Genomic DNA, 26,843 nt, shown 5'->3' on the forward strand with positions numbered 1-26,843 from the left:
TGCTCCTTTTGCCTGCTGCTGCAAAATCTAGTGGTGACAAACAAGGGTTGGATGCAGCTTTTCTCTTCTCCAGGGTACCGTTTTGTATGGCAAGTCTTCCCATCCATTATCCATGTGGATCTTGCTCAAGTTTGCCGATCCTCCCAACTTGACAGCACAGTAACAGAGGAAGTTATTTCACCCAGCAGACAGTCAAGGACAAAATTTTGTAGTGTAGACCTGGCCTTGGGCAGATATTGCTGTTGAGTTGAATTGTTTACATTTTCAAAATCTTTTTTTGCAACCTTAAAGGTTGGAAATATACTTCATTAAAAAAAAACCCCTCTATTTTCTTCTATTTTTAAAATTTTTCTGCAGTAAAATCTGAGTCTGATAATATCACATGACACCAGGAGCCCTTTAGAATCAGCCTACAATGCCCAGGCCTTTAATCTGGCCCAGATGTTATCTCCTACTGTAATAACAAGAAAAGCTATGAAAATATATGTTGAACAGCTACGAAGGTAAAAGTTAAATGTTTCTCTGAGTTTCTAATAATCCTGAAAACAATACCGATTTTGAATGTAAGTACCTCAAATGTTGCTCTAAGCTGTTCTGCTTCATATCATTATTCTACTCACCAGCTGTCACGTTCTGTGAGGGAGGGAGAACGTGCTGTAGACGTTTAGACTTAATGAAAACATTTAGACGTGTTGAAATCATGAAGTAGATTTTCTAATCTAGAGGAAATGCGAGAAAGCTGCATTTTATATTGTTTATTAGGAACGAACAAAGACAGTAAGGAGGGAAGTTTTTTTCAATTGAGGGTGTATTACAAAATCTTAACTTTTTTAGCCTTTTCAGACAGAAAAGGGTATGTTTACTTGAACGCAAGAGGGGAAAAGACTAAGTTATGTTTAAACACAGCACACTGCCCACTCCTATCATTGATAACACTGCTCTAAGCAGCACAAACCCAGCCCACCACATTTAGTTTAGCAAGGGGGACAATAACGCAGAGCACCCCCAAAAGCGCTGGGAAATAAATCACGCATCATTACATCAGCCGGGCAGCAATTCCTGCTGATAAGGGACGCCTGCTCCCTCTGCTCCGGGAAAGGCCGGGATTTATGGCTCTTCAGTCTGCACTCTGGGGGGACGGACCGTAACTTCATTTTGCCACACGGCCTGCCTGCCGCCCGGGCGATGCTCTGGCGTTACAGCCCGTTCCGGGAGCGGGATCGGGATCGGGATCGGGATCGGAGCCTTTGTGCTGCCGCTCGGACGCCGCCGCAGCTCTGTGGCAGAAAGTAGTCCCGTCCTCACGGGCCAGGTCCGAACCGCATCGCAGGCGGCGGAGGGGGCGAGGGGAGGCAAAGTAGTCCCGCTGGAATGCGGCCGCCCCCCACCTCGCCCCGTCTCTGTGCTCCGGGGGTGCCGTAAGCCCGCTCACCCTCCCTCCCTCGGGGAGCACCGCCGGGCCGCGGTCCCCCGTCAGGATTCTGCCCGGCTGCGGGGCTGCCGGGGTTGTGCGCGATCCCGCCCGGGAGAGGGGAGCTGCGCGCCCCCGCCCCTCCACTCCGGCCCTCCCCGACGGGAGCGGTGCCGGGGGCGGGCGCTGCGCCGGGAGCCGGCCGGGCACGGCGCGGGAGGAGGAGGAGAAGGAAGAGGAGGAGGAGGAGAAGGAGGAGGAGGACTGTATCCCTGCGCCTGTACGCGCCCGGCGGAGGCGGAGGGGTGGATGGGGGAAGGACCGCGGCGGTCGCGGTGAGGCGGCGGCAGCAGCAGCAGCAGCCGGCATGGAGGGCAGCGCCCGCTCCCGCGGCGGCACGCCGGGGCCGGTGGCCTGCTAGGGACCGGCGAGGGGGGATCTCCGCGGCCTCCCTTCCCCGCCTCCCGTCCCCCCCTTCCCCGCCGCCTCCCCCGCCCGCCTGGAAGCATGAACTGGCAGCGGAGGTGCTGCTCCCCGCCGCCGCCTCCCCGCCGGTGAGAGCGAGGAGGGAGGGAAGATGGGGGCCGTCCTGCGCAGCCTACTCGCCTGCAGTTTTTGTTCCCTGATGCGAGGTGAGCGGGGCGGACGGCGGCGGGAGGGGCAGGGGGAAAGTTGCCGGGTTGGTGGCGAGGGGCCATGTTTGGGCGTGCGGGAGGGGAGCGGCGAGGCCTGGCTGCCGGCGGGGCGCGGGGCCCGGCGCGGGGGCAGCGCTCCCTCCTTCGCTCCCGGTCGCTGCCGCCTCCCCGGCTCCTGAGCAACTTCCCGAACCGCTCCGGGAGCAGCCCGCCCTGCCAGCGGCCACCGGCCGCGTCCCGAGCCGCCCCATTGTTGTTTTCAAGTTTCTTTCTTTCTTTTTTTTTTTTTTTTTTAAAGGATCCCCCTAAACCATCGCACGCTCCCCCCATGTCTCTCTGCACCCCCAGCAGTCCGTGGGCGCCGGCGGCTGTGGGGCAGAGCTCGGCCCCGCCGGTGTCAGGCTGGTACCGCTGTGCCCATCGCCGGGCTGGTCGCGTTCTCCCCCCGAGGTTCCATCCTGCGGGGTGCGGGGGGAGCGCGGAGCCCCGCGTGCTCTGGGAGCGGGGAGTGCCCGGGAGCCGGGGCTGCACCGACCCTCTCCTCGCAGCGAATGCTCAGCTCTCAGCTGGGCTGGTGCTGCGCTGGGACTTGAGAGAAGTTTGTGTTTCTCTGGTGAACCATCACGGATGTTCATACAGCTTTAAATAAGCAGTCGAGTGCTTTACAAGGGGATGTCACTTAAAGTAGCTGAGAATTTTGATTCTGTTTCCCGGCTGCAACAAAATTTCTTGTCTTGCAGGGCACAATCTGAAAGAAAACAGCTTTTTTTTTTTTAATATGCTGTAAACGTAACTACAGTAACTGTTTCTTGGTGTTTAGTCTTTCTGGGAAGAAATCGCCTGTTTGTATACATAATCTCGCTGTTTACTTGATTTTGACTTTTTTCATACTAGGTGGGCAAGAGATTAAATGCTAGCAATTAATCAACCACTTTTTTATTTAGAGGATTCATCCCCACTAGAGTGTTTCGATGAAAGTTAGACTAAAGGTGGTGTAGGTTGAAGTAACTGCTCAGTCTCCAGTTGCTCAGTAATCTGGAAAACAAAGATTTTCATCTCATCCATAGCCTTTTTTTTTACCCTGTGCATCTGTTTGCCATATTGTATCCTGTTTGCAGAGATACAAATATACTTATTTAAATGGCATGTGTAACTTTTCATACTTAGGTTGTGGCAGTTAAACCCCAATTTTCAAAAGTTAAATTGGCTCTGGAGTACAGGGAGAAACTATTTCCTGATTAGTTTATTTTAATAAGTAACAATCATACCCATTCTTAATATACCATGTGTTTGGCTTTAATTTGATGTTCAGTCTAGTTCAAATGACAGCAACAGAAATAGCTGTTGTATGTGATGTCACATAATATTGTTACAGTAATTTCTTCAAATTAATCTCAAAATAGTGGCATGTGCTTTTGCAAATTTTTGTATACTTCATGCTTAATGGGACACTTTGAAGAAGCATTCAGTTTATAAATCATATTACTGACATTTCTTTTCTGATCTCTCACCTCTGCCTATTGCCAAGGACATTTATATCTGAACAGCGTTTCTGTTTCTTCTGTGTTCATGGTGCCCTGCTGTTTGATTGCCTAGCTGAAGTTGTAATCCTGTGTTTGTGACACGATAGTAATTTTCCTACTGGCTAATTGTTACTTTAGATAGAGATAAATAGCAGGAACAGCTGAACCGTGAAGAAACAAAAATCAAGTTTAATCCATACATTTTAGGGATACATTAGGGATAATAAACAGCATCTATGCAAGTAGAGTAGGTTCGAGTAAAATGGGTTGAGTTCAGAAGAGGTGTCAGCAGTTCCTTAATGAAGCAGAGGCAGTGCCAGCATGAGTATGAATAAGCTTATACATGAAGGTGGAGTTGAAGTTAGGAAGTTCACTATTTGGTTTGTGAATTTGGTGCTGTAGAGGATGCCAGGCTGACAGTGCTGGAGACAGAAACTCAGCAAATGTAATAGTGTGTGTTTGTGGACTGCAGCATCCTCTCTGCTTCCTGAATCAGCCTCCCTGTTCTCGTAGAAAAGGAAAATGGACAAAGGTTTGTGACAACTGAATTATTAGTCTGAAGAAACTGTGGTAGACTTGCTTACCAATCTGTAAAGGAGTAAAATCGGTACCCTGGAAATGCATAAGGACTTGAAGAAGTATGAGGCTGTTACTGGCTAGAAATGGATGCACAGGGCAAGGCACCTGTCTCAAAAATCATCCCAGGACTACGATAAACCAGATCCTACTGATGTTTTCAGGGCAAGTGTTTGAATTTCTAAGAGACAGGAGGTTCCCATCATGACAGCTTGCTGTGGAGGTTCTGTGATTTGGGCTTGGGGGTTTTTTTAATGTTATGACTGCTGGAAGAAAGATGTCACTGGTCTCTGTTCTCTCCTCTTGGCCCATGGTTTGATTTGGGGGATTGGACTTTCCCCTCTCTGACCAACAGTGCTTCTTGAAGCTGCTCCCTGAGGGTACTTCCAGAGGAGTGGAGTTAGAGCTGCTCCATGGCAGCTTTGAGGTGTTTTTCAGGACAGCTGTGAAACCAATCAGAAAGATAATTGTTAGATAACTGACAGCTGCAAAGAGGCAGAAGCAGTGTCGTCACATCTGTCAGGGTGCTGCAGATAACTGTGAGACTGAGGCTTCAACTTTTTAAAAAGTGATAAGAGTTCTTCTTCTACCAGTGTTCATGGCTTGCTTTCTTCCTGAAATAGCTCTCCAGTCAGCATGCAATTGCTGTTTTGTTTTGGCTTTAAATCCTGATCATGCAGACAATGCATAAAACTCTTGCTTGAATAGGAATCTTAAAAAGGATGTTTGTGCAAACTTACTGAATGTTGCAGACCTCTGTGTTTAGGGTCAGATAGTGAAGAAGTGAAAATGCCTTTTTGGTAAGGGATATTTTAAAACTATGCTTCTCTAGAGTTCAGAAGAGAGTTCGTTTTAATCCATTATTATTGTTTTAATACTGTTACTGTTTTAATTGGTTTTAATCCATTGTTTCTGTTTTCATAAACAGATCCTTGCTTTTTTGTGGTTTTTTTTTAGATAGATCCATTTGCATGTTGTTTAGAAGAGTTTAATGTTTGAAACTTTGCTAAGCTGTGGTGTGTTTGAAACTTTGCTAAACTTTACTGACTGGTGGTGTGTGCACATATTTTTCTACTAGAAGTCAGAGAAGGGGACAGGGAATAGGTTTTCACTCCTGAAGCACTCAGGTTGTAGATGAAGTGTGGCATTTCCAGCTAGAGCTATGTTTTTGCAATCAGTTGAAGGATCTCTTCACCTAGAGACTGTACAATACTGTGACAATAAGACTTGGAAGTACTTTTTTTTTTTAAATAATCATGGTCTATTTCTTCACTCAAACTTGAATCAACCATTTTCTAGTCATGTGTCTTCATTGTATGATTCCTCAGAAATCAGTGTGCCCTTGTCTGCCATGATTTCCAATGCATTTTCCTCTTTCATCTTTTCATAGATTAGTCTAAAATTAGTGCGATCTAAGGTGTTCCAAATTCCACTGTTAATTTAATAATTTTTTCAATTGCATCTCTGTGATATAGTTTGTTATCGATTGCTTTAGCTTTTATTTAAAACTGAAAAATTAGGACTTAAGATTGATGGCAATTTTTGCTATATCTTGGAGGTAAGGTAAAATAGCATTTTTGACAAGAAGATATAGGGAAGTTCTGAAGATACAGAGAAGTTCTGGTCAGAGGTATATGCAGGTAAAGGACTTCCTGTATCCTTCAGTGTGAGTTGTATGAAGATACTCAGGTGGAAAGCTTTGTTCTTGTTTCACAGCAATACTGGTTAGAGGGGCATGAACTGTATTCATGTTTCCTTTTTCCCTAGTGAATTGCTTCAATCTGCAATCCAGGAGTTCTAGGTAAGGAATTTGGCTACAAGCTGTAGAATATGTAGAAGGGTTTTGTTTTGTTTCTCCCCCCGCAGGAAGATAGGTCAGGATTGGGCATATCGGAACCTTTTAAGATCTGTCTTTGGGAGCTGAAGAAATCCAGTTCCTTTGGACATCTGTAATCCACCTTTATGATGATGTCGCATTTCAAAAATGCCAGCTTCAAAAATATCTGCTGAAGTGCATGTAATATAGGATTTACTTTTTAGTTTAAACCAACTAGAGTGAAGATATCTTTTCTTCCTTCTGAGGGAGTGGGCTAGGGGAGGAAAACAGAGAAACAGGTCTCAGTTTCTGATCTGTCACCATTCATCTCCTCTGGCAGTCAGTCTGCAGACTTAAATACTATATTCTTTGTCCCCAACGTATTTAACCTCATTAACTTCCTATGAAATGCTAAATACTTAGGTTGCTTTGCTGGTGGCATCTTCAAAAGAGTGCAGTTCCTTGTGCTGTAGGGAGGGGTCCACGTTGCTGTTGCATGGCACCAGAAATGCAGTTGGAACTGAAGCTTTGTTGCATGCTCCTGCTTCTGGCTGGGCTGGTGGCTCTGCTGTGTCTGGGAGCGTGCTCAGCTCCTTCTCCAGTTCTCCTGCTGGGAGCCCTCATGTTTCAGCCGACTCACCTGAAAGCTTTGGGTAGAATTTAGGTTGATAAGGAATTTCCCTCAGATGGACTTGTACCAGTAAGTGATGTAAGTTGCTTTGAGAGATGTGGAGGGGGATGCAGCTTCCCTGTGGACTTCAGGGATGGTCTGTTCATGCTCACAGTTGGTGTTCCCCACTTAAAACTGAGCCCTCAGGTTTTAAATGCTGTGGCTCACCAAGGGTGACTGTTGGTGTGTGCACATGAGGTTTGGGATGAGCAGGCAGCCAGTACTTCCACTTAGGTGCCGAGCACTTGGTAGTGATGACTCTTCTAAATTGTAATTGCTGTTCAGTGAGGGATGTACATCTCTCCTAATAACCTTTAGTTTTTCAGCTTACACGTCAGGTGTGGCTTCAGAGTATGTACCACTTGCAGAGTTACAGAATGCACAGTGCTCTAAACAAAGAGGCTGTGTCATTCTTTTGTGGTAATTGTCCAAGGCTTGGATCTTTAATGGGTTGTACACAAATGGTGGGTATTGACTCCCTAAATATTAAGCAACCTTTTCCAATTTATATATTCGCCAGACAAGCTGACATAGAGAGCCTTCATTAAACTCTCTAGATATCGTTGTAGTCTATAAATATTTATGTCAGGACATTCACAATGTGAAAGGCTTGCTATTTGCTCCACATGGACAAACTTAGAACACAGTGCTTGCATTTGCGAGTAGAAATGATCTTGTTGTCGTTTCTACTTTTTGGTATGTTCTCTGGTGAAATGGTTATGAAAATAGGGTGAGGTTTTTGTCTCATTATTATCTTGCTACAGACCTTTTGATTTCCATGTAATTGGCAGAGTTCCCCACCAATTTTGAAATGGAGTCAAACATACCAGTCTATGAATGGGATGGGAATACTGTTAATACCTTTGTCTGTAATACCTTATTCTTAATATACTTTTAAGAAATTAACCAGTCAAAGTCTAGGTTAAAAGAAGCAATGTTTTAGTTAGTAATACTTTGTTTCCTTAGCAAAATGTTATAAACTACTTGGAGAAAGAAGCATATCAGTTTAAAAGATGGAATGCTTTTTGAGCTTCAGTATTTATATGGAGAGAACAATAAGGAAATGTTTTTAATATAAACAGACATGGAAAATGGCAACATTCATACAGATTTTTTTAGTATCTTGTTTCAGGATCACATTACCTAAGTAGAATTACTCCCTTGTGATATAATCAATGTGGCAATAATGGGATTATAGTTTTAATTCTGTTTATGAGGGCCATGTGTGAGCTCTTGATGTCACATTTGAAAAGTAATCATATTTGAGATGGAGAATTTTAATCAACTAGCTATATAATTTTGCTTAAGCAAAAATTGTTTGTTTTCTTCTCTATGATACCTTTATATTTTCCCCCTTATTCCTCCTCTGTCTTCCCAGTCTGTTCCCAGAGGAAAAATATAGTTTGTATGTAGCATTCTGGGGTTTTTAAACTGTTTGTGCCTCTAGAACTCCTTAATAGCAAAGATTCTCTCTCCTCTGTCCATTGTCAGAGAGTTCAGGCTTCTAGAAAGTAGATGATATGTTTGCTGGAATTCTGGAAGTTAAGGGTGTGTGGAAAGCACCAGAAATTTAAGGTGTCATAGAATTTCAAGCTTTGTTACCTTAGTGGTTCTGTCAAAGCAGGGAATAAAACTCCTGCTTATACTCATAGTATTAGTGTTAACTGAAATATTAACACTTCAGAAATCCAAGAATCCTCTTGTCCACACACAGATTAATTGAAAGGAATATTAAGAATAGAGGAGTAGGAATTTGTAGACCTTGTAGTGACTCTCATTATGTCAATTTAGAAAGTGCAGTGATGTTCTTATAACAACTCAGAAACTTGACTGAAGCTCAACAGTTACCCTTTACCCTGTAGGTAATGGTAAAATGAATAAGTAAGATAATTCCAAGTTTGGTGGTTTTGTTTTTGTGGGTTTATTTGGTTTTATTTTGGATTTCCAGAAATGAGTCCCATTCAGTATGAAAAAGACAAGATCATTCACCTGTCAGAGGGATTCTGCATATATCTGTGTGTGTCTGTTGTTTTCTGGGGTGCTTTGGGGTTGTTTTTTTTTTTTTTCTCATGTGTCATTACATCTAATGTAAGCCTGTTGAACATTTAACATTAATAGTGCTGGGATATTAAAAGTATGAGAGTTAAAAGTATGCTACAACATTTTTTTTTCACGAAATAAAAATTAAATGTCCAATAATTCTCAAAATTATTGACGTATGTGCACATCTTTCCTTACCCATTAAAAACAGTCCCTGACTGTTCATTTGAACTGGGGTCTTTTGTGCTAAATTCTATGTTCCTGCTTTACAGCAACTTCCTGATAGTGCTTAAAAAATCTAAAGTAACAAGAACCCCCAGCCTCAAAACAGAATAAATAAGCTGTTTTGTTTGATATGGATTTTACCTGATGAAACAAACTGACACACTTCAAGAAATATTTTTGAGTATCTTTTGGTCTGGCATGCAACCTTGGATAAATTGTTGGAAAAGTCATCTGAGAGTAGTTCAGTGCCTGTGAATTTCTTGTCAGTGTGGAGAAAGGCCTTGTTTGTTGGAAGCGTGCTGCTGTTGAGGATGTGATTTTTTTGATCCATGTGGAACTAAAAGCAGTTGGGATAAGACCCCATGGCTGGGGCTGTTCCCATGTGCTTGGGTTATTCTCCAGCGAAGGAGGTGAGTGAACTGGTAGGATTGACTGAGAGTAACATTCCCAGGCCATTCTCGACTGGATGTGCACCCTCAAACGTGTGCTGTCTAGGCTGGAACACATCATGAACTGCAGTTGCCCCAGAGCAGCAACAAACCTTTGGGCATTCCCACCTCAGTTTGCCAGGGTGTACGAGGTGTACCTTGCGCCCTTTAGTGCTCCTAGGCTTTGGGAAATGGGCTCCTGCCGTCACAGCACCAGTGTTGTGTCTCGGTGCCCTCCCTCGGTGGAGGGACACAGCTTTCAACAGCTTCCTGAGGAATATAACTGAGGCTTTTGGTTTGTTTTCTCATTGTTAGAAGTGCTGTAGGAAAAGGTGATGGCAGAAGGTGTGAAGGGCAGTGTTTTGTTTCAGTGTGATCCGGTTGTCTTCCCTATCATCACAGTGCTTAGTTTAGATTGCAAAATATCATCCCTATTCAGATGTGGGACTCTAATTTAGAGCCAAACAAGACTTCTTTTCTGCAGGAGTAGAGGTGCTTGCTAACTAACTTTTTCATTAAGTAGATCGTGTCAATTTAAACATGGGTGTTGCTGGTAGAACTGGGGAAGTATTGCCAATGTATGTGGAACTGGTATGACTTCATCTACAGCACTATGTGTTATTCTGACAACTGTTTGAGAAGCTGGAAGAGTGTTGAAGGAGGATTATGAGGACACCTGAGAAAATGAGATGTATAATGTTGAAGTTCTGCAGACATTAATGTGGATCACAGAAGTACTTTATTACACATCCCTGAGGAACCTTCCTGCTTTCCAGAGCCTGCAGTTGGCCCTGGAAAGTGCCAGGTCACCTTTATTTTGCTGCTGCTCTGTAAGCAGAAAGGTAATGGAGGAAGGTGGTAGTGCTTTGTGGCCATGCAGCTGCAAGCAGAGGCCTGACCAGGGAGCATTGGCTCTCTGCTCATCCTGTTGTCAGCCAGGTAGATTCAGAATATAAAGTTAGAAAAATGTCAGAGATAAAGTGCTGTATTCCAACCCCATGAGAGTACAATCAAAAGAACTTCAGAACTGGGGAGTCCATGTTACAGAAAGGTGGAGAAAAGATCTGTGTGAGTGTGCTACCTAGCCCTGAGAAGAGCCACGCTCTGGTAATCCTGCTATAACGCTTTGTTGCCAGCAGGATGATTTGGCAGGTGATGGCTGCTATTTATAAAGTTTTTTTGCCTGTCATATGCTGGGACTTCATGGTGTACTTCAGTCATGTGTGCTTTTGCTGTAATCTGGCAGGTCTTTTGGCTTTCTATGCCCAGACCTGGTATTTCTATCCATTCCTGTAGTCCTTTTTTTTTTTTTTTTTTTCCCTCCTCTCATTCTCCTGTCTCCATCCTTCTATCTCTTTAGTAAGGTAATTTTTGTCCCCTGTATTTAGCAGGCTAAAGGATGACTTACTGCCTTTGTACCAGCTAGTCCTGCAGGATGTCTTGGTCTCTACAGCTAGTATCTGGCCAAAAGCCTGAAAACAGTAAAGCTTAGTGCAGAATCCAAATGCTGTTGTTGCCTAGCTTGGTGTCTTTGCTGTTGCACTGATATGACTACACATCTCCTTCACTGGCCTGCTGCTCCTGTGACCTTTTGAGTTACCATCTGAACAGCCCTTGCATGGCTTCAGCCTGAGGAATATACTTCAGGTTAGCTGAAAAGAGGAGAGAAGGTCCTTTCTGCCAAGTTTGGGCTGCCTCATGCTTGTTTACTAAATTCCTGGTTGCCTGCTGTGTCCTACAAGTATGTTTGTGAGAATAAGGAGGTTCAGAGAGAAGAGTGTTCACAGTAAAAGAGGTATGGTGGGCACTAGTAAGTCAGTTCATTATTTGTATTTTAAAAAATGTATAGAATTGTGTATTGCACGGAAAAAATTGGGAAAGTGCTGTGACAGAGAACTTGGTGCAAAATCCTGGCCTGTTGCTTCCTGTGCTTGAAACTCTTACGTATTTCCTGGTGATTTTGTTGTTTGCTTGAAAATATAAACCATCTCTGTATAAGTTTCTTGAGGCTGGCTCCCTGCTATTTGGAAAAATTTATGTTAATTTTCAAGTTGTCTCTCTTCTTACTTGATACAAGTCTCCCAGGCTTTATTCCCAATGCTACCTCAACCTTTTCATTCTTGCTTCTCCAAACTGAGCAACAAAACTCAAACATTTGCAGAAAATAAATAGACAGAATTTCTTCTAAGCATGAGCAGTGATGAAGAAATTTGAAACCCAGGGAGTGAAGGGCCAGTCCTCATAACTGACTGCTCCAGAATCCTTGTGCCAGTCCAGAAACTTTTCCCTGCATTCTTGTGTTGGTTCTCTGGGGGACATCTTGGGGATGATTATTGTATTACATACAAGGAGTTTTGTGTATTGAATGGTTTTAAGGAGGTTGCAATTAATGTTCTTTGCTGGTTATCTACGTCTGTTTCTCTTCTTTTTGTTCTCTTGTGAGCTGAATGTGTGTGTCATTCTGTCAAGGCATTTGGAATCCTTACTGTGCCTCATCCAGGTCAGCATGTATTTGATTGGTACATCTCATCACTGTGTCTCCTCTTTTCTCCAGTCCTCATAGCAGTGTGCTTGGCAGTACCAATTCAATTTAGATGTTCAGTTCTTCAGCAAGACTTTTAAAAGATGGGGAGTATTCCTATCCCAACTCAACGACATCATCTTTCAGTATGACAATCCATGGGGTTTCTTACCAGTGACTTCTACATGGATATTTCTTTCCACAATGTCAGCAGTTGCTCAGTGGTTTCCACACTGCGATTCTGTGGCAGATTGCCACAACTTGTCAGTGGCCACCTCTGCTCTGAGTCCTGTTCCTTAACTGGAGGTTCACGAGGAACTGGTTCATTAATTAGTCAAAGCTGATGCAGTCCCTCTTTTCCCTGGTGTGCTAGCACTTATATTGGTTTGATTTTTGGTGTGAACTGATTCTGGACGATGCCTGGCTAAAAATTACTTTTTGGCAGGTGGTGGGGAGAGCTTGGTAGCCTTCTGCTGGTTTAGCTCCCTGCATTGTCTCGCTGTGGCATGTGGCTCAAGCCAAGGCAAAAGAGGGGTCGGGAACCAACAGCTGGAAGTGAAGCTGAGGAGAGAGGAGATTGCTGCAGTCGCATCTTGAGCAGATCCAGCAGGCTGCCAGTGAAGGGGGGAGATCTGCTCCCCCTTGCAGCTCCCTGCTGCTTGCCTTATGTCAGCTTTGGAGTTTGCTGCACCACTTCTTGAGTTGATTCAACTTGCTGCCCCAGTCAAACCTTTTGCTGATGTAGTGATTTGAATCAGCTTGGAGAGGGGCCTTTAACCTAAGGGAGGGGTTAGAACAGCATCACTGGGGCTTGGGAATGAGAAAAAAGGTTTTGGGGGGAATGAGACTGTGCTAATTGCTTTAGCCAGGCTAAATTCCATGTCAGCGAAAGAGAATGAGCATGTCGAAGGTAACGCTGACCTCACCTCATGGCACCCAGAGCTGTCCTGGATCACTGAAGGTAGAAAGGAGAAAGTGGGAATTTGTGGAAAAGGCCACTGGACTAGTTAAAGAAAAGCATGACAAATTCTGACAGCCTAAAGTTGCCACTTAAACACCAAAAAAATTAAAAAACCTTTTTAGCTGGTAAAGTGCTTGTTTTATGTTGGTTCATCATTCTGCATCCTGTGGACAGCAGCAGTTTTATGCCTGTAACAGATGCTCACAAGTCAGATGTACAAAGCAAGACTTGAGTAAAAAAGTGTAAGGGAAACCAGACTTGAGTGTCTTGGTGATTAGCAGCTTTCAGTAAGAGAGACAGGAGTTGCAGCCAAGAGAAATACGTGGTGTAAGAACTGGAGTTTGGCAGTGGGAGGAAGGATGCTGGTAGAATTCCAGTTGTAAAAGTAAGACAAAAAAGACAATGTCTGGACTTTAATACTGCATGTGGTAAACTTAGGAACATTGGAGTTAAGAAAGTTATATGCTGAGTGACCACTACTGGCAGGAGTTTCTTATGATGTAAATTATTTATTTTTGCTGCTGTTGAAATGTGTTAAACTTGAGCTTTTGTAACTTTTGTGTTCTTTAAGGAAACACTTGTTCCTGCTGGTGGGTACAAAAAAAATCCCTTATTTTATAGCTAAGCATAGTTTTTTACTCTGTATTGGGTACTTTTATTAGAAGAATGACCTGCATGTAGACCTCTCAGGTGATAGAGGACATGGAAATATTCACTACTGTTTCTGTTTTTGATTTCCAGGATAGGTGTTCAAAAATATGTGCTTCTCTTTGATGTACTGTAGTTTGTTGCAGTTACAATGTATTTTATTATGATCTCTATAGAAAGAGAAATAAAAACATGTAGAGTTCAGGTTCTAAAAAAAAAAAAAAAAAATCTGAATTGTGTCTTTTTGCCCCATTGTAACTTAAATTGCCAAATAGTTGCCCAGCTTTGAAAGGAGGTGCTCTTGGACTTCTTCCCAGGTTATTAGTATAGTTCATAACTTCATTATTCAAGAAAGCCATCTTTTCAGTGTCTTGTGCTTTTGAATTTGGGACAGGGTGAGATCTTCTGGCACAATTTTGCTCTTGGCACTGCTGCCTTAGTGAAGTAAATGCAGAGATGATACTAGGTACTAATGCTGCCAACTTCAGTTACTGGGTTCTATAGCACATTGAAGCCTTCGTGTTTTCTGGGAAGGGCTGGAGGCAGTGGGGGAACAAACCTGGTTTTTATTATTTTGGTGATGCAGGCTTCATTCCTGAATGTTGCAACAAATTGGAAAGCTTAACGTCCTCATCTGCCAGCCCTTTGGAATGTGTTACAAGTTGTGGCTTTGAATCAATCTGCATGAAGCTACACATCCTAAGTGTAGCTGTGTTTCTCCTGAGTTGTCATTCAGCTAAGCTGTCTCGTTGATGGAAAGGTGTTTGTCTGCAGTCCTTGCCCAGCCAGTCTGAGCTCTGAGTTGAGCAGGGAGCAAGTAACCTCTGCAGCGTGGCTGTGTTAGGCTCAGCAGTGCCTTCAGGCCTGGCTGATCACCTGGTGTTCCAGTTCAGTGCATGCTGTGTGCATGGGTGCTCTGTGTTGCACATAATAACGGAGCTTGTGCTCACTGGTGTGTGGATTTACTTTTTTCCAAATGCTGGGCATGCTGTCTTACTAGAGAAGGCTGTGCCGGTTGGCTGCACACTCTGGTGTGCAGGTCTGTTGGCTTTCTATGCCCAGACCTGGTATTTCTATTCATTCCTGTAGTCCTTTTTTTTTTTCCCTTCCTCTCATTCTCATGTGTGCATTAGATGACACTGAGCTTGCTAGATTTTTCAGGTTACAGTTGTAGGCAGGCTTTAAAAAGTAGAGGGTTGTATTATATTACAATTTTGTACACCTTGCAGTTTACTGAATACTTTTTTTTTCCTGAAATGTCGTCATCATAAGCAATCTGCCCTTCAAGAAAATGTACTGTAATTAATTTTAAATCTTAGGGGGTGGGAAATTATGCAGGGAAGGGAAGGAGATAGGTAATAATAAATTCTTTATATAAAGATTCTCCATCTAATTTTAAAAAGTCTACCCCTTCTCCATGGGAAGATAATCTCTAAACTTGAATGGTTTTTTCCACAATAAAAAGTTGCTTTCTGAAGAAGGGAATAATACAAATACAAATTTGGTATTATTAAAACAAAGTTTCACCCCTCCCTTGTTCTATCTAAAGTTTATCATAAATCAAGTTATATTCAGTGTTTCTAAATTCAGGATGACAGTCTAAGCAATTTAGTTTTCTTAAAAACCAACAAAACTCCCCCCACCCCAAAACATCCATGGCAGAACTCATTTAATTGCAGGTAGATGAAGGAACTTTTTTAGTTCTTTGAGCTTCTCCCAATTCACATGTGACAGTGTTTTTGAGAAATTGTTTTGCAATAAGATAGTGAGGGGAGTAGTCTGATCTTGGAAACCAGCTTTTGAATTTACTGAAGTCTGTTAGTATTTCTAGTTTCAATGTGAGTTTGGCATACAGGGAACTGTACCTTTTATGGTGGTGTGGCCCTTGACATTACTGAGCCATGCACATCTTTGGCTATGTAAATTTTGACCTTTTGGTTAGGATATCCATCCTGCTGCAAATTTGAAGTGCCCACCTATGCTAAGGAAGAAATCTGCAAGACCCCTGTGAAATTTGTGTGGTGACAGATAGAGAAGCATTTATGGATCTAAATGCCCATCTACAGCACTGGTGCTACAGTTTCTGAGTAAAATGCAGGGAAAGGTAGAAATGTTTTCTGGTAGTGGATTTAAAAAGATGTCATTGCCTGCCTTATACAAATGTAGTATTTTTCTGAACCTTTTGTTGAAGTAGGAATAAGGCTGGAATTTTCATAATGCTATATACAGCTTGTGGTTAAGGACAATTAAGCAGGCATACTGCATTTAAGAAGCTGGTTTTTTTTTTCATGGTTACTACTTTACATTAGTCATCTTACATGTTGTTATGAAAAATATACAGACTGTGCAAACTGACAGAGTAAGCAAATAAAGCATATAAAATAAAAGCTTTGTGTTAGAGAGCTAAGCAGGAATGGTAGAGCTGAGTTTGAAAGAACTGTGTTGTCCATTCCTGTAGGTTTATGTTTCTCCCTACCTCCTCCCTACCTTCAGCACTCTAAACCAACATTTGCCTCATGCTGTGCAATGAATTTAGTATTTTTATGTACTATATGTAAAATGTCTGAGATCTATAATTTCAGGGAGTATTGACATGCAGGTGGCTTTGACAGCTTGACGTGAATTATGCTTTTATAGAAGATGGGTGTATATTACTAAATTCTGTAAAGAAAAATAATCCTTACTCAGGTGAGCCAGCACTGACTACTTAGAAAACTGTTTTACCCTTGTCTTTCTGATCCTTCTCTACAGAGCAGTGTCATTTGAGCACTTCAAACCTCCATTTTCTTTGTTCTCTCCCTTCTTCTTTAATGTTATTTTAATAATACACAACCCAGAATAGCGAGCTGCCCATTACGAAGGCTTGTAACCAAGTTGAAAAGCTTTGAGTCAGTGCTTTTTAGCCAAACTTCAGAATGTCTCCCCAGTATTTCTTTTTTTTCAAAAGATACTCTTAAATCAGTAGCTACTGATGGCCTGATGCACCATCAGTACAAGTTATACTTGATATGAGTGATGTTAACACATCTGTCTGTGTGTCCCCCCCGTTTCTGTCCCATGTGCAGCTGCCCCGCTGCTGCTGTACGCGAACCGCCGGGATCTGCGGCTGGTGGACGCTGCCCATGGCAAGGAGAACGCCACGGTGATCGTGGGGGGCCTGGAGGACGCGGCCGCCGTGGACTTCGTGTTCCTCAAGGGTTTGATTTACTGGAGTGATGTCAGCGAGGAGGCCATCAAACGGACAGAGTTCAATAAATCCGGGAGTGTACAAAACGTGGTCGTTTCTGGACTGCTGTCGCCCGACGGGCTGGCCTGTGACTGGCTGGGGGAGAAGTTGTACTGGACAGATTCGGAAACAAATCGGATTGAGGTTTCTAACTTAGATGGGTCACTGAGGAAAGTTTTGTTTTGGCAAGAATTGGATCAACCCAGAGCAATCGCCTTGGATCCTGCAAGAGGGTAAGTCTTTTTAAAAATAGTTGCAAATACCAAAGCTTGTGCTATTTCTCAATTGTTGAATGATTTCAAGTGCTGTCATCGAAGTTATCCTAAGCCATTTTGCATCATTTGTTTCTCTTTCTACTGGTATGATCTGCAAACTTCTGCAATCCATTCATGTTGGTTTGTGAACAATCAGGAATCATCAGACTTTAAAAAACAGTTCTAGAAACTTAGTTTGGCTACAGTGCAGAAGATTAGCAGAAGCAGAAGTTCTAACCTAAAACCTAATACAATCTGCTTTGCTCAAAAGGCTGTCAGCTGCCTGTGGACAGACGTGTGCCTCTCTCAAATGTCAAGAAATGAAATTTTTTGGAGCTTTATTCATTGTTGATATTCATGCTTTTTTGAAGAATCTGAAGAAATGGGAGAAGTCAACATACTGTATTAATAACAATTTGAGATGTATTTTGAAGTTTAATCAGAAAATTTACAAGAGGCTCCTTTCCCCACCCTTGGGGGAACTCCTGTTTTAAAAAGTCCTGCGTTTTTGTCTGAGCTCCTTCTAGAACTGATGTCATTTTCTCAGCTCTCATTTGAGTCCCTGGATGTAGCTCTTTTTGCTCTGTTCTTGGACAAAGCAGTGTTTGCCAACAGTGGAAAATTCGGTGGAGTTTTGGCGATGTTACGTAAATGGCTGTCATGAGGTTACCCCACGGGCAGTCGTCTGTGACAAAGTATTTGGGAGAGCCAAAGTGGAATACTAATGGAATGTCCTTGATGCTGTGTAACCTTTTGAAAATATTTTATATCTGTAGTATAGAATTTATTTTTACTATCTTTTCCTTGAACAAGCAAGAAAGTTCATCTATTGTACTGCCACTTCCCGTATGTTTTTCAGCCAACTCTTTTTCGAGAGCGAGAAATCAGTGGCTTGTTTCTTTGAAAAGATGAGGGCTGTGTTTTGCTGCTTGCCACTTCTTTGCATTACAGTTTTTTTGTTTGGCTTTTTTCCTCCAAAAGAGGAAAATCTCTGCAAAACGTGGCTTCTTTCCTGAACTTCATAGAAATACCATATCTTGAATATTTTCTTCTACAATTTCAGTAGTCCTTTGACAATTTATAAACAGGAAATATGTTTATTTTCCAGTACATCTATTTCAAGCTTTAGAAATAACAAAAGGATGGATGTGTGCTTTTCCTGTGTATTTGCAACTTGTAAACTGGAGCCAATGACAGTGTTAGTTCTATTTCATTATATTCTAGAACTATTTAAGAGTATAAGGAAAGTGTAATGTTCATGTCTTTTCTACCCACCATCCCAAAAGTGAGAGAAAAAGGAAGGAAAACCACAGTGGCTTTGATTTGGCTTGTAACCAGAGAGACTGGGGTTCTTGTTGGTGAGGAGTAAAGCTCTGTTGTGAAGCCAGTTGGTCTTTTTTTAGAACAGTATTTGTTTTTTCTGAATGTGCACAGTAATACGCTCGGCAACCCCAAGTCGATGTTTGCATACTCTTTACTCTTTCCTAATACTTTACACTAAGAGGAAAATACAAGAAGAAAAATGAAATAGATCAAAAGTAAAGCAAACCTGTTCGTTTTTCCATACTGATGATTTGTTAAAGCAGTAGGAGTAAACATACTTCAATATGCTGAAATTTAAAACATCTCAAGCAAAAAAAAGCAAACACCAAGCCCCCTTCCCCAATCCAAATAAAACCCCTCTAACCAAAACAAAAAAAGCTCTCCAACAACTGTAATTTAAGGACAGAATATTTTCTTCCTTCTGAATTTTTGAATAGGTCACTTTCTAAGTTGTTATATGAAGGGTAGGTTTTAGGAAAGGAATACAGCAGTATATCCATTTTCTGGTTTACCATATTGTAGTTGCAAAAATTGCAGTTCTCATATGCAGTTTTATAACAGAAAACCTTTTGGCTTTTAATAAATCTGGTTACATTTCAGAACAGCCTTCAAAGCTTGAAATAATAGGTGGAAGAGTGACATGAACACAGAGATGTAAATTTAAAAAGATAAATAATTCTCCAAACTGTTACTGTATGTATGCTGCTTTCACTAGTATTTACATTTTTTTAGCCCTGTAATTGTCTTTTGGTTTCAAGATGTTGCCTGGCAAATAGTTGTAGGAGTAAGCCATAAAAAATTCTAAGAGTAGTTAATAAAATCTGAAACCTGGGAAAGCAAACCCCGTTATTTTCCTGCAGTCTAATCCACCTCCTATTATGCTCAGACGATGTTTGTCTCACATACAATTTTATAAACTTGCAATTCATGGAAAGAAATGATTTAGCAGCAAAACTTACACTAAGGTTGTCTTTAACAATAAGTTCAGTTTTTCATCAGAGTTAAATTGTGAAAAATAGTTGATCTAAAGTAGCATGCATCAAGTATTTCATGAAAAAGCTGATTTAAGTCCCAAACTACTAGTCTTTTCTGGGGTTGCATGTATATTTATTAAATGTATCTGTCTTGCTGAAAACATGAGAATGCCTGCTTGGAAATGAAATGCTAACAGTATAAACTAGCAGAGATACACAGTGATGAATAATGCATTTTCTTGGAAGTGTCCCACCTACTGAAATTTAGTAAAAATGAAATGTTTCACCAGTGCTCTGGTCTTTCTCACAACCTGTTCTGCTGCTGTGGGATACTCCAGGGTTGTGAAGGTCACTGCTCAGTGCTGCTGTGGTGCCTTGGAGGAATGTGATTGGGCTCTTTCAGAGCAGTTACAGAAACATTTGAGACGTTAAAGAATAAGTGCTTTGAGTAACCTTTATTTCACTGCCAAAACCATCAGGCGATTTGTGTGTGAGGTTCTATGTGTAACTGAGATACTGGAGTAGAAATTAGACTTGGTTCCCATGTCTGTTACCAGTAATAAGAAATGCAATAGATTTACTAATGGAAAATATTTGGTAACTGAGGCACAGCAGCCAAGTCTGACTTTTTTTTTTTTTTTTTTTTTTTTTTTTTTTTTTTTTTTTTTTTTTTTTTTACTTTAGGAAGGCATTAAAATCTTGAAACATCTATATTCTTCTTACTGGCCATCTCTGTACATGCTGGGGTTTGAGCTTCTCACTGCTCATGTTCATACATTATGACTTACTTGTTTCAATTGTCTTGATACTCAATAAAATACTGTGTGTGCAGCAGGAGAGAGAAGGGCCCCAGATGAAGGTGAGGGGAATGGGGTGTTTGTTCAGCCTTCTTTTGAAGTGAGCTGGCAGGTTTCAGGAAGGCTTCTTGGTCCTATCCGTCCTTTCTGGAACTGTTTATTCCTGACTGGTGTTAAACATGAAGCCCTTCTTAGTAAGATCTGCAGCTGGGGATAACACTGGCAGTTTAAGGGTGACTTTTTGCCTGGAGAAGACCACGTGTTAGATCACCAAGTGCAGGAGAGCACTGTATTTAAGAACAGCTCACATGAAAGTTGAACAGGTGGAAAAGAGATCTTTCTGCTTCAGCACTCAAGGTGAAAAAAAAAGGCATATACAGATTCTTGAGCAAGTGCTGCTTTAAAGTGCAGTATTTTATATTTGTATTGCTGTTTTCTAGTGGTGTTGGGGGTTTTTTGTTGTTCGGGGGGTTGGTAGGTTTGTTTATTTTTGTTTTTTAATTTGTACAGCCCTTTTGTCCTCATGGTAAAGACTTCATTATCATAGTTACAATTCCCCAAAAATTACCCTGTAGACAACTTGATCAGCTTTCTTCATAAGGAGCACTATCAGAACGAACTGGCTTTTCTCACTTCCACATGTATTGTTCACCACAAAGGGAATTTTAAGTGCCTGCTAGAAGTGGTGACTAATTGCTTGCTTTTCAGGATGTGTTTTAAATCAAGTGACTATATAGAGTTACCTTAATTGTTAAGGTCTTGTAAAACTTTTGGGTTGTAAAGGGTTTTGGTTAATGAACAGAATTAGAATACAAAGAGCTACACCACTTTTTATGGCAGCTGAAGTTGATTTCTGGATGAAGTACTTTGAATGTTGGGGAAGATTTCAGGTTTAATGGGTACCCCTCCCCCAGCAGAGTTTCGTTTTTTTCATGCAAAATTTTGCAGGGAGCAAATATTTTTTATAGACCTACTTCTTTTGGTTTTTTGAAAGTTGGAAACAGGTGTCTGAGCATGTCAAGCACAAAAGCAACCATAGAACATGCCTTACATCTGCACATGGTAATGAAAGATTTGTGGGAAGTGGCGGTACTTTCACTGAGTGGTAGGTGTTATACAACAGAATAAGGAAAAGGAAATGGAGAGTTCTAATAACAGTTATAGTACCTTTGATTTTGGGAAAAAACATTTCAAAAATGAAAAAAAATCAGAATTTCTCTGTAAATTCACTTCTACAGTATATTTTTGTTTGCAGGCAAGTTAACATTGCATAAAATGGCACTTTGGATGTAAATTCCCAAAATAATGCAAATAACTGAAGGCTTTACTTCATACCTTCTCTTGCTTGATACCACCTCTCCCTTGGGCAGGTTGTTTCTGACTGGAAATCTTTCTGCTGCTCTTCAGTTGACTGTAATGTTTCACAGGTGACAGATGAGTGCACTCAGCAGATCGTTCGCTGTATAGCCTGGCTGTGTACTAAGCAGGTAATTTTGAGGTTTTACGGGTGACATGTAGGCAAGTGATATGAAATCTGCAGACTCCTGTGATTATGGCACAGAGATTTATAAGGTGTATTTAATCTTTCTTCACCTAAGGAGGCTCTGTTGATCAGATGATGTTGATGGTTGCACATACATCGCTAAATTCAGGTAATAGCTAGGATATTAAACAAACCACAAGGTATTTTTTGGTTGCTTAAATATTGCAACAGTATTGCAGAGGTTGTCCTGATGAAACTGCATCAGGAGTGGCCTACCTTGCCTCTTGGGGCTGCATGTAACTCTGGGAAGATCTAAAATGCAGCTCTGCTGTCACTCATAGCTGGGTGATCCTTGCACGGGTGCTGCTGGGTGACATGAATCTCCAGGCATGGCCTTTCAAAGCAGAGAAGGTGGCCTAGGCCAGGATTATATTGCGTGATTCAAAACCCAACAGGGTGCAGTGCTTCATCCTGCAAGAGCCTAGCACAGCATCTGGAATGTCCTTGCCATCTCCAGAACTACTATAGCTCCCTTTGCCCCTCAAGTATAAGCTGTTTGGAATTTTACTCTTGGTCCTATGTAGGTCTTTGTACTGGGAACAAGATCAGACACTATTCATTTACTGTACTCACATTGAATTTTAACTCTAGGGGGTTGGTTGTTTGTTTTTCTTTAGGGTTTTTTTGCTTCATTTTAATTGCATTGACAGGCTGTTAATTTTCAAAGTCTCTCTTGCAAAACTTTGCAAAGTTTGTTTGAGATTGGTCATGTATGGTCTATATGATGCTAGTTTCTGGTCCCATGCTAGGATATTTCCATGTTGGATAGATGCAGAAATTGTAAAGGTGTCATTTTATTGCACTGCTCAAAATGTTAGCTTCTTCCTCATCATCTCTTTTCTCCTCATGTGATGGAGAGGTGAAGGAAGGTAACCAGAAACCCACATATTTAAACCAGAGTGAGGACTTGGAGAGGTGACCTCTCTTGTAAATCTTGCTGTGCTGGTTTTAGATGTTACTGCCACTGTCTGCCTGTCCTCACCCTGCTGCCAGAGGTTGCCAGGAACTCGGAGGAACATGCTTGCTAATATATTTTCTTTATTTTGCAGGTGTTTTACCTAGTTTTCCCTTTGTGGGAGGAGATGGGAGAGATTTGGCTTGCTACAAATCAAACTAGAGTGAACAGAATTGATTAGCGCAGGACAAACGTTTTTCTTAGAGACTTGTGTAGCAAAGTTGTAGACGCTTTTAGCTGTAGGCGGGTTTGAAAATAGTCTTACATCCCCACCTCCTTCTTTCAGTTCTTGGGCTGGAAAACAAGACTGTGGAGAGGATCAGTTGAGAGCTGTGCTTTTCCTCCTGCCAGCATTCCTGTGAATCAGTAGCATCTTGCAGCACTGTAGAGTTTGTCAGAGCACTTAAGTTCTTTGGCTTTTTTTTCACTCTGTCTTCAGTTTCAGACTTGTTCTGGTGAGACATGTAAATATGGTATGCAACATGATGGTCTGTTGATAATTTAAGGTAACTTTCAAGAGTATGACTTGTCCTGTCCTTTAACAGGTCAGTATTGCAGTGATAAGGATGACAGGAATTAGTTAACTTTATGCAACTTGCTGTAAAGTATCCATGTATCAAAGTATACTTCAGATATTTGCATGCAGTGTTTATTTAATAAGTTAGAACTAAGTATTTAAAGTGAGGTAGTAATTTCTGGTCTGCATGAATAACGTCTGGTGGGCAGGCTTCTGTATCTGCATTTTCAGTCTCTACAATTATAACTTAGCATCCAAGTCTAGACTGTGAAGACCTGTTGTATTTTAAAAAAGAAAAATCATGATTTTAGACTTCTGTTATGCATGATGTTAATTAAAAAATTTTTTTTCACACGCGTTTAAAAATTAAAATGGTCCTAAGACAACTTTTAATAACAGGAACTCAAAGGGACCATACTAATTTACAGTAGAGAGTTATAATCTGCTAAGTTGGTCATTCTCTGTTCTTGCTTGAGAAGTCCAAAGTAGCATTGCTTGTTAAGGAAGCAGAGTGGCTTTAAAGGAATGTCCATGTGGTTTCTGGGGAAGAGGCCAGAGTATAAAAAAAAAGCAAACTTACAAATAATCTTCCTCTCCCCCAAATATAACTTACAGGACTTGGCAGTGTTTGTCAGGAAATCATTACTTCAGAATCTGTGACAGCTATTAAGACTTGTATCAGGGAGCTTATGATTGCTCACTAAAACCATTGCAGCTGACTGAGCTTAATAATCACAAGGAATTGGTTTTATAATTCATCTTGGGGAAAGGTTTTGTTTGTAATCTCTTTACTATCTCAAGGCAGGGTATTACAGAGGGAATTTTTCCAGAAATGATGGTGAGCCTTGCAGACAGTGTGTGTGTGTTAAGGCAGATCTGCACCAGAGGACAAAATTAGCTTTCACTGATTACAGCTCATTGCAGTGTGGTGTAAACTTTCTTTGTGCATCCTGCAACCGTCTTCTTGCCGTTGTCAGTGACATTCAGTGCTACAAACACACTTTCTGCTGTAAGATGGAATTGCACTCGCAGTTCTGGCTGTGGTGTATCAGCCAACAGACCTGTACAGCTGACGAGGACATTTGTAGCCAGGCAGCCCCAGCCTGAGTCACAGTGGGTCTGAGGAGTGTGGTGGTGTGTGGCCTTATCATGGAGTGCACAGATGGAAGAAATCTTAGATTTTCTTCATTTAAAATCAATAGGATTGTTTGGTTGTGGATTGGCTGTATCCTCCATCCATGTTTTGGGGAGTTACTGAAGTGTGTCCATTTTAGAGTGTAAAGTTTGGTCCAAACTTAAGAAGAAAGGTTTTGGTCTGTGTTGTAGAAAATGGAGCAGAAAGTTGCCTTTGTTCCTCTAGGGGACGTTGATCATTGGATTAATGTTTTTGACAAAAAAAAAATTGATTTCTGGCTTATTTCTTAAAGAAACCGATTAATTCCTTTGCTAACACGATTTGAAACAGACTGATAATATTCTTTAAGTAAACTATGGATTAAGTTTGTTTAAAAAATGAAAATCAGAGCACTCAGCTGTATGAAATTTCGGCATGATTAACAAAGAAAAAAGTCTAGAGAAGAACCATCTTTATTTGGCTGCATTCCTGGGAAAAAATAAGTCTATCCCTGTGGAGAATGGGTGTGTTTCAGTACTGCCTTTTCTGTAGAATGGTCAGATAAAATGTCACAGGATAATACATTGTCTGGAGGACATTGAGCAAATGCAGCTTTCACAGTGCAGCCAGTGAGAAAGGAGGACATACTAGGGACAAATGTTGAGGTGGCCTAATAAAATACCTAAATAAGCATTTTGAGAACTTGTGTGACCCTGTGACAGGAGCAGATTAGAGTTGGTTCACATTAGAAAGTGCCAGGGTTGTTAGGTGAGCCTATATCTGAAGCATTACTATTTCACCATTTCAGGGTCTGTGCATATATGTCCTGAAAATCAGCTGAGCAAAACAGAAGTTACCACTTTGGATTTCTGCTTGACACTTGGAGAAAGAAATTACTCCTTGTAGCTCTTGGTTGCATAACCGTAGCCTAAGTTGTGAGTTTCTGGTCAGTCTGTTTCTTTCGTGGTGGATTCCACCTTCCAGGTTGTTTTTAAAACATCTGTCCCAGTTGCTGGTGTTCTGTAATGAAGAGAAGCAATAGGAAAAGCCAGAGCCTTGTCAGTGGGAGCGGAGTCACTTCAGATGGGCCAGCGATGCGGTTCCACAGTATTGCTCTAGATTTTAAGCTGTGTACTTTAAATGCATATGTGTGGGTGAGAATGTATATGTAATATGTGTTTGTGGTGTCTGTGTCTCGTTAATTGTATCTCATACTTGAAACAGTCTAATTGCGTTGTACCTTAAAACCTAAAATCCAAACTGACAGAACATCTCCTTCCTGTCCCCCCAAAAAACCCCCAACCAAAAACCAAACGCAAATAGCAAACCCCAAGTGTCCATAAATATGGAAACCTTTTTTCCCCTTGAACCAATGAGTAGAAATACAAAGAACAGTAACACATTTTCTGGACCTTTATGATTTAATTAGAATCCTTCTAATACCACTCTCCTTAAAAAAAAAAAAGAAAGTCAGCATTCTGGGCCTCTCTCTTCCACCCTCCTCCTCCGCCTCCTTTCTTTCCCCAGGGTTGTTTAACACATACTTTACATTTTCATTTCTCATTTTCATTTCTCATGGGAACCGTGTCGTTTCTCACTTTTACATCTTAATTCCATGTTTCAGCATAAAGTATTAGTTGTATTAAGTTTTCTCTGTCACTTCAAGCAAGAAGTAGTAAAGATAGGAAATTATGCAGCTAAGAGCACTGTTAAGTCGAAGAGCTTTTTTCTAAATAAATCTATGTTAAGTATGAAATTTATTTTTCTTATTCAAAGGATAAGTAAGATCTCTGCTCTAGCACATTGTTTAAAAATTTCCTTAAAATTCAAGAAAGCTGTCTTGCAAATTAAGCTTCTTTTGCTGTGTATTGTAGCAAAGCATATAAATGTCTTCAATTCTCAAGTAGAAGATGATTCTTTTACTATAAACAATATATTTGTCATAGAATAAAACTGTGCCTTATATCATGATCTAACCTCCAGGTTAAATTCTGGCAAACTTACTCGTGTACTAAAAGATATTATTTTGATATTTCTGTAATTTTTCAGCATGCATTTTTCTTGTATATACTAAAAAAAAATGTTTCTGTGAAGTACATGTTTAGATCTGGGTATAAGCCTGGTTAGCCTGGGTTAAAAATTCAGTGGGGGAGGGAAATTACTCAAGAGGCATATACGGTTTATAAAGTAGTGGGCTCTGGTAGGTCTTGAACTGTAAGAACATCCTGGAAGAACTTCCAGATGTGTAAAACAAAACCTGCCTATTTCTTACTGTAAACTCTTGAAATGTGGTGGAGCTTGAGCAGTTGTTAACAGTCCAGAGCTGTCTGGTTTTATTGTCCCTGCTTATGTTGGTAAGCTGGTGCTTCACCTGATCATGAGATGTCACACAAATGTTCTGTTCAGGTTGTGCTGTAATTTTACTGTGCTTTTCTGGTTAAGCAATTTGTTGTTTTATTGCAATAGGATGACACTCTGTTTTAATCAGTATTTTATAATGTGCTTACAGTGGCCAGCAGTGGTAGCTGGAGGTTCTGAGTGAGCATTTCTGTTGCCCTCTCTCTCCACACGTGTAAAAGCAGCCTCTTGACTGAGGAGGAGGATTGCTGGATGTGGTGTCCAAGCCAGCCCTCAGTGCTGAGCTGGCAAGCATAGGATGGCTTGGCCAAGCAGTCAATACTGTAAC

At 41.4% G+C, this 26,843-nt stretch overlaps 1 protein-coding gene and 1 long non-coding RNA gene across 3 annotated transcripts in view; one reads left to right on the forward strand and one right to left on the reverse strand.

Annotated features, from left to right (window-relative positions):
- Nucleotides 1-740: 740 nt before the first annotated feature.
- LOC138104317 (uncharacterized) lies at nucleotides 741-2,183 on the reverse strand. Its single transcript, XR_011148011.1, has 2 exons — nucleotides 2,018-2,183; nucleotides 741-1,277 (listed from the first exon to the last, which is right to left on the reverse strand). It is a non-coding gene; the product is annotated as an uncharacterized lncRNA (long non-coding RNA).
- LRP6 (LDL receptor related protein 6) overlaps nucleotides 1,640-26,843 on the forward strand; it is a 117,810-nt gene continuing 92,606 nt past the window's right edge. For both annotated transcript variants that reach the window (XM_069003430.1, XM_069003431.1), the window contains exons 1-2: nucleotides 1,640-2,043; nucleotides 16,520-16,913. In XM_069003430.1, coding sequence (XP_068859531.1) covers nucleotides 1,989-2,043; nucleotides 16,520-16,913 — 449 coding nt within the window. In that variant the 5' untranslated portion in view covers nucleotides 1,640-1,988. The remainder of the gene's footprint in view (nucleotides 2,044-16,519; nucleotides 16,914-26,843) is intronic.

This window comes from Aphelocoma coerulescens, chromosome 1A, assembly GCF_041296385.1.
Source record: "Aphelocoma coerulescens isolate FSJ_1873_10779 chromosome 1A, UR_Acoe_1.0, whole genome shotgun sequence".
Lineage (NCBI taxonomy): Eukaryota > Metazoa > Chordata > Aves > Passeriformes > Corvidae > Aphelocoma > Aphelocoma coerulescens.